The following is an 8,075-nucleotide window of genomic DNA, read 5'->3' as shown; positions in this document are numbered from 1 at the left end:
CAGTTCATCTGCATACTGTACTAAGCAGATTGTGGCTAAATACTTCTTTTTTCCAAAAAGAAGAGTGTCTGGCTTCTGAAAATGCCAGAATGATGCATTGATACAATTCTTTTCCTTCACTAGCTATACTCACAGCAAAATCCCTGCTTCTTCTGTTGCTCTCCATCAGTCCTTACTTTAAAAACAACATCCGTATTATATACAGGTTTCTGACCCAAAATACTGCCATGAGAAAGATGATAAGAGGAAATGGAAAAATACAGGGGCTTTCCTGCTTTTGCTTTCATCCAGACTCACCATAAGAAGGTATCCAATAAGCATAACTGGCATGAGGATTATGATGAGCACATAGTCAAGGAAGGTAAACCGTTTTCTCACAGCATAATGCAGACATGTGCGGTCTTTCTAAACACAAAATAAGTCTGATTAGCATCAGATTCAGTGATCTGATTATATTTGTTTAATATTGACAATAGTAGGCCATTTTATATTTCACAAGCTTTCTTTTAGGTTATCTACTAGAAATATTTCTTTGATTTTCAAGCAGAAACAGACATATGCATTTTGCTTCCTTCAAGTAGGAGCACATTTAACACATTCAGGCTCATGGAAATTGGGCTACATGTGTAAAAAGGATGTGGCATCCAAAGGATTCCAGGTGTATGTCTGCAAACTTGGACATGGCTGCAGAGGGCAAGAGGGCAGAATGGGCATCTCATGTGGCTACAATTTTTTCAGCAAGTTAAATCAGCAGGAAGGATCTCCACAGCTCTTCTTCATACAGAAGTGCTGGTTACTGAAGCAAAGACATAAAAGAGTTTATGGTATATCTTTTGGCACACATGAGAAACACAAGCAAATAGCAACAGCCGCAGCAGATTCCTAGCGAGTTTAAAAAAAAAATAATCTTTGAATACTGATGTACCAAAGCAACTAAAGGGTAAAGCTTTTAACTTGTATGTTAAAGAACACTCACGTTGAACCTTCTACAGGCTGTCAAACAGGAATTTGACAAACTAGGTTAGTGTGTTACACTAGGGCCCAAAATAAGCAGAGAAGCCATTCTATGTCATCCTCTACTCCCCACCCTCAGTCCTGAAGACCAAAGTCAAGCTCTGCACCCAACATGTTATTATGTGTCAAAGAATGTGACAAAAGCAGGTCTGCAGAGGGAATAGAGACTGTTTTCATAGAGTCAGTGTCTCTTCAGGGATACATTTGTGAGTGATGGACAGACTCTCCTTCAGACCTTCCTTTTAACTACACTGAAGAAAAAGACAGAGGGAAAAGAAAAGCTACAGAAGGGACAGATAGAAACTGGGGGATAAGATGAATGCAGGGTGCTGCATGGATAAGTAGGCAGAACCCACTGGGGACTGGGGGTGGCATGCAGTATTGCTTAAACTAGGAACATGAACACAGAGAGAAATTCAGGGTGACAATGCTTATTATCTTGTGTGTAAAGGCAAGTTGGGAAAATAAATGAGGACACAAACAGAAACATAAATGTTTATTAAATTACAATTTTGGGGCTATACTTACCCTTCAGCTGGAAACAAGCCTCAGAGTTTGACAGTACTGCCAGTGTTCTCACACACACGCTCCAAGAATCTGAAAGAATAGTCACTGCAAAGGAGGAGTCAGTGTCCACTTACCTTGTTTCTGAGGTTGACATCAGCATTTCTTTTCAGAAGATAGCTAACTATCCTGTTGTTTCCCTGTTTGCATGCACAAATTAAGGGGGTGTCTCCACCGAAGCTGTCCTGGATGTTCAGATAGTTGCTGTTGTGCTCCAAAAGGAGCTGAACTTCATTGAAATCGTTATTATAAGCTGCCTGACAAATGGGCTGAAGAGAGAAGATAATATTTATCAGTACAAGTTTCACTAAGACAACCCTTCTTCCCATTCTGACTTAGTATTCGCACATTGTAAAACTGCCAAGCACTCCTGACAGAGGTTGTAGTTCGAAGTAACTTCCAGAAGATGGTGATAAGAGATACTCCTGCAGCTGCCACACAGCAGCTCTCGGCTCTCAACCTGAGGAGTCACAGCCGTTACGCAGTGGGATGAAATTCCTGTTCCATTTGGACCATGTGTCTATAATCCAAGAAATAAATCCGGTTCATTTGTAGCCATTAAAAAACCGGCTTCTGATCTCATAGGAGTTGGTCACTGTAATAAGCAGCAAGTGCTGACAAGCCCACACCCTTCAAAGTTTATAGCAGGCTTTCCCTTTGGATGAGCACTGCAGAACAAGAGGTATCACGTCTGACTCATCAGTTCCCAGAACAGAACCACACTTCAGGCGAAATCCGAGATAGTAATTTAAAAAAAAACTCCAAACAAACAACAACAAAAAACACCCCCCCAAAACCACCCAAAAAACCCCACCAAACCCACAAACAAACGAACAAGCCACACTGCCAAAAACCCACTAAAATCTAAAACCTCGACAAAGTTTATTTTCTAAGCCTTCAAGTTAAACTTCATGCTTAAAAAATACAAGCACCTATGCCCACAGCTCAGATCCTACACTGCTTTTGAGAACTTCACTCAGTATTTCTACGCATCCTTGAGCTAACTTGCAATCCCTTTCCTCTCCATCAAGAACGCAGATTAAGGAGAGGATGAGAATGACAGGAGTACTGCTAGTTTCTAGTGGCCTAAACCAGGCAGAAAATACAGTGGGAAGTCTGGTAGGCTGGTAGCATTTGAAGTTCTCCAGTCAAAAAGAGAATGAGATTCTTTCTTTTCTTCTGTTTTCAGTACGGAGCTTTTTACCCACCATTTTCCAAGATAGCCTTTTTCTTTAAATATTATCTGCAGTTTTTCCTCCCCATCCCCATTTTGCAACATCCTAAATACACTACATGAACAAGATCTAGCCCTGAACTCTGAGTCTTTTCCTCACCCTGCCCTGCAGTTATTTTTTTTTTTTTTTACATTAAAAAGATTAATCATTTACACTTTCACTTAAGATAAAACTTTGATCTACGACACAAGTTTACCTTCAGCATCATTTCTGCTTAATCTTCTGGGTTAAGAGCTGTCCTTTCTAGATAAAGTATTTACATGCTTACCAGACCTTGCACCACTTCTTGTTTTGCTCTTATTATAGGAAACAAAATTCTACAAATAAATACATGCAACATTGTAAATTTGCATCATCTGTCTATTTTCTTTTAAAAGCCTACATGTGCCATTTATTATTATGCACTCCTCCAGGACTAGAACTGTTTTAATGATTTTGAGGAGAAAACCCTCTTTTAAACCCCTCTTGGTGTAACTGACCTGCACACCAGTGCCATTTAAATGGTCAGTTTGCCCTAGAACCTTGCTCTCTGTTATGTCGGTGTCTAGTGCTGTATCTTCATCTTCAGGGAAGAGAAGATCAAGTGGAATCTGTTTGCACCTCCGATTTCCCTACTATTCTTGCTTTTAAGTACTGCTTTGCTTATTTAAAGATGCAGTAGATATCCTGTTTGGTTAAACACCTGCTCAAATCCCAGCCATCTACCATACAAATTTACTTCACTGTAGTCTGATTCTTAATAGTTCAACAGCTCATGTCACCAAATTATATGCTTTTGCACTTTTCTTTCTGTTCTGACTCAAAGAGTTCTACTTGCTAGGCCATTAAGCCCAAGACGTTTCTGACTGATACTCTCACTGACCCCTGCAACCTTCTTCTAAACCTTACACTACTGTTGAACTAGTTCTAGAGCCATGAATAATGATGCATCTCTTACCACTCCCTAAGAGACTACATTATTTGGGACTGAAGTCATGAACAGAGACCAGCACACAAGAGTCATGCATGCCTTTTTACCAGCTGTTCTCAGAATACAACCAGGGCACAGAGAACCTAAGGAAGCAATTCTCAGCCAGTCCATGGGTAATGGGTAATTGATGTACTTATTTTTTTATTATTATTATTCTTATTCCAATGCAGTGGGGGTTCTTTGTAAAATTTATTCTTTCGTGCATTAATGTGTTCCATTCATATTTACAACAAAACAAATATTTTTCCTGGTTTTATGGGAATTTCTTGAGGCCCACTCTGCTGGTCTGCATTCTAGAAAATGCCTCTTTTACTCAAAGAAAGGGAAAAGTCCCATTGATCAGACTTGTAATATACCTCCCAAACTGACAAACACAGTTCCCTGACTGGAGGAGCAAACATAGTAGCAGAATATTTAAGCAAGGGAACAAAGCAATCCAAACAACTATAAGCTTATTATGTTGACATTAATAACAACAGGACTTCAGAAAAAAATGTGCTAGGGAAGAATAAAGATAATAAAAATTACAAATAGGTGTTAATCAGTCACCTGTTTAAGAAAGGCATCAGAAACAGCAACCAGTGACAAAGGTCACATTAGGCAGTCTTTCTCACAGAAGAAGAGAACTGTTATAGAAGGCACTTAAAGGGGACAGTGGATACAGTTCTTGTCATCTGGGTCCAAAAATGAGATCAGAGGACAATAAATTTATGAGATATGTACTCAGAATAACTGAGCTTCATATGCAAGATGGAAGCAGTATCAGAAGAATCCATAGTTCACATCTCGGACTCAGGCTTGGCAGTGGAGAGGAGCAGGACTATGAGTGCAGAAGTCTCATGGCAGTGTAAGGCAGCCAGGGGAATCCCTGCAGCTTCCCTCATTAGAGATGCACTGGCATCTGGAGCACAGACATGAAGTCTATGGTATCTCCTTTAGGCACATGTAAGAAACAAAGGCCAGTGCTCCCACAACAAAAAACCCTGAAGAAAGCATCAATGGGAACTGAGCTCACAGCTTCTGGGGGTGTTGGCAGTCCAAGACATAGAGCAGCTACTCTCACCTACACCATATTATTCATAAACCTCAGTGTCGTGACTGCCCCAGAGAACTCATAACAGACCTACCCCACCTCCACAACGGATCAGGGCAGATGTGGCATGGCCACATCAGACATTACACCCAATACAAACATGAGCTCTAGGTCTGAAGAGAGGGGGAGCACGACCAAGAATTCCACCATAGGTAAAGAGGAAGTGAGCAGCTCTTTGAATTGTCTGGCAGCAAAGGCCTTCACCTCTGCTCTCACCCACACTTCTGCAGTACCACCTAACATTTAGACAAGATGCACACAATGAACCTGACGGCGTGAAACTGAACAAAACATACGACGGAAGAGGGGGAAAACAGAGAATCACAACACCAAACTCCTTCTACCCTCACCAGTGGTGACTTCTACCTGCCACAGCATCAGGGCTAACCATGAACTAGAGCACATGGCTTTGCCTGACTGAAGAAAGCAAGTGGGCACTGGAAATTAGAGTTTGACTAAGTGATGCTTATCCAAGTCAGGATAAGCACTTGTTCAAAGGAAAATTGAATATGCAGTTTTAAAGCAACACCTCTATAGTCAGGTTAGAATCTCTCTTTCTCCAATACTCTACAGGCCCTTCAGAAGAGGATTCATTGTTCAGTACCTGAGGCTTCAGGAAAGGTGAGAAGCAGTTATAGGACAGGCAAGGGTTTTCATGGCTGAGATCACTCAGTATATGATCACCAGATAAGGAATACAACAAAAGTAACCAAAAAACTTCTGGTGTCAGGGAGAAGGACAATACCTCTGCACAACTGATTTTTAAAAAATTCTTTTTAATCAGTTGTGGGCCATGTGATTGAAATCAGAACCTGCTAGTTTACTCAGATCCAGATTAACTGCCACATCTGAATTTGTCTACTTGTTTTTAGAGTTTCTTGCAGTTCTTTCTGCTTAGCTTTGCTGAGGTGGTGATAAACCATGAGCTATACAGCAAGTTCTACCACCCAGCACTGAGGACAAAGCATTCAGCCAGTAAAGAGGAGGCTAAGGTAAAGCCGGTCTTGCAACTGGGAGAGCAATTTCAGGTTATAATTGCTTCCTCCTTTGAGAATTGCAGGGGATTGCCTAAGTTTCATCAATGCTTTGCAGTTGTTTAGACAAAAAGGAGTCACTTCATAACGTCCAGATATTCTGAAACAATCCACAATCTCTTCCTATGCACTAAAATTCATCCAGACACATGCTTCAAACTAACCAGGAAAGTCTAAGTCATGCTTGTGCTGCTGAGGAATGCACTAGTATCCAATCCATACTCCTCAGAAAAGGCAACTTACACTTTCTTATTTGCACTTCTCTAGATTTCTGTCCTGTGTAAATGAACCACGCTTTACCCAGGAAACTATATGCCACTCATAATTTTTAAAGGAAGGGAACTAATGTATATGACAAGTATGGAAAAATGGACAGCATTTGAACATTTTCTAAATACCACTTTAATTAAGCTAGATGACACTGGCTTCTTGTACAATACCATCTCATAGTCGATTTGGAGAGACGCAACAAATCCTTTCAGAATGAGGTGCAGTCTATGCAGCCCATCACTTCATGAATGCACAGATTCAAGATCTCTATAGTACTGAAAGAGGAGAAGATACTTTATTTCATCCAATAGCATTTAAAAAATAAAAGAGTGGCTTTCAGTACAGAAATGCAACCTTTCAAAGGAACAGCTATGTAGTGCTGTTCCAAAGAATATTCTTCCAAAGAAACAACAGTGCAATCCACTGTATTGACAGTCAAAAAGGACCAAAATCCTCATTTGTTCTCAAGCATACAAATGGAAAATTTATAAAATAATGAATACGTTTAGGTAGTATTTGTGCTAAAATCCAGGGATATGGTAAATGGACCATGGTCTGAGGACAAATCCATAAAGATAGACACTAAAAAAAAATTTTTTTAAAAATCACATTCCTAAAACAATCGGGCTGAGGGGGACGAATGTTTCCTTAAGCATTAGCTTTATCAGTTACATTCAACATAAGCCAAGGAGTTGTTTGCAGTTTGTAAACTTGTTTGTTGTTGCACCATGCACAGAATCATTCTGATCTCAACAGAGAACAACAAAAAATGTTGAACACGTACTTTCTCCGTGAAGACACAATAATTACTCTGGTTATCGCATTTTCTTTACTCCTACCAACAGTACTTGTGACAGTTTGTAACAGCCAAAGTACAGCATTTCCAAAGGAAAAGAAATTTCAGATCTGAATAAGCCTGCGTACGAGAGGCTGCAAAGGGAACAAATCAAACCCAGTGAATATCTGTATCTTCAACAGCTTCAGTTACTCTGCAGAAAATGGTCACATACCTCTGAATAGAGTATCCCCATGCCTATTCTTCACTGCTTGAGTTCGTTCTTGTTCACCAGCCCAACAAGTTAACCTCACTTGAAATGCTCTTGAGCTTGTTTGAATCTGGTTAATATTTAACTCAAAAGTATCACTCTTTCTTAAGATACTTTTCCTTTAAGTGATTTCTACTTGGTAGCATGAAACAATTGTCTTCCTAAACCCAGTCCAGGAAGGTAAAAGTGAGAACAGCAGCGTACAGGAGACTGACAAAACAAGTTACAACAGAGAAGCGTTTCCTTTTGTCATTTTTGCAATAATAGCCTCCAGTTGCCTAAAAAGGAAAGTAGCAAAACAGGCTCAGGAGGGGAGGAGGAACAAAACTTCACAAGTACAGAAAGGGAAGGGGGGAAAGAATAAAAAAAAAAGAAAGGCATGAAACCTAAACGTAAAACAAGTAACTACAAACTGTAGCTAGTTTGCCACCCAAGCTACTTCTGACTAAACAAATCCCAAACCACCTGCAAGAACACCTCAGATGCCTCCTGCGAACAGGGAAGCAACTAGATCCCACACCTTTAATGAGAGTTCCCAGTATAATTAGCTTCAGTCTCTTATTAAGTAGGCCAGCTGGTTTCATCACCTTTTGCTCAGTCTTCTCGTCCCAGCCCAGCACAAACAATGAATATGGTTCATGTTAGGGAGATGATTTTCCCCCTGTACTCCACTCTTGTAAGGCCCCACCTGGAGTACTGCGTCCAGTTCTGGAGCCCCCAACACAAGAAAGACATAGAGCAGCTAGAATGAGTCCAGAAGAGGCCACGAGGATGATCCGAGGGCTGGAGCACCTCTCCTATGAGGACAGCTCTCTCTCCTATGAGAGAGTTGGGGCTGTTCAGCCTGGA

General features: G+C 40.6%; 1 protein-coding gene across 1 annotated transcript in view; it reads right to left on the bottom strand.

Annotated features, from left to right (window-relative positions):
- ANKRD22 (ankyrin repeat domain 22) overlaps window positions 1-7,211 on the bottom strand; it is a 9,166-nt gene extending 1,955 nt beyond the window's left edge. The window contains exons 1-3 of the mRNA XM_010174825.1: window positions 7,191-7,211; window positions 1,656-1,847; window positions 268-405 (exon numbers count right to left, since the gene is read on the bottom strand). Coding sequence (XP_010173127.1) covers window positions 268-405; window positions 1,656-1,847; window positions 7,191-7,211 — 351 coding nt within the window. The remainder of the gene's footprint in view (window positions 1-267; window positions 406-1,655; window positions 1,848-7,190) is intronic.
- Window positions 7,212-8,075: the final 864 nt, after the last annotated feature.

Source organism: Antrostomus carolinensis, unplaced genomic scaffold (genome assembly GCF_000700745.2).
Source record: "Antrostomus carolinensis isolate BGI_N321 unplaced genomic scaffold, ASM70074v2 scaffold7459, whole genome shotgun sequence".
Lineage (NCBI taxonomy): Eukaryota > Metazoa > Chordata > Aves > Caprimulgiformes > Caprimulgidae > Antrostomus > Antrostomus carolinensis.
The sequence above is the reverse complement of the archived record's forward strand: the minus strand, read 5'-3'. Positions and strand labels throughout refer to the sequence as shown.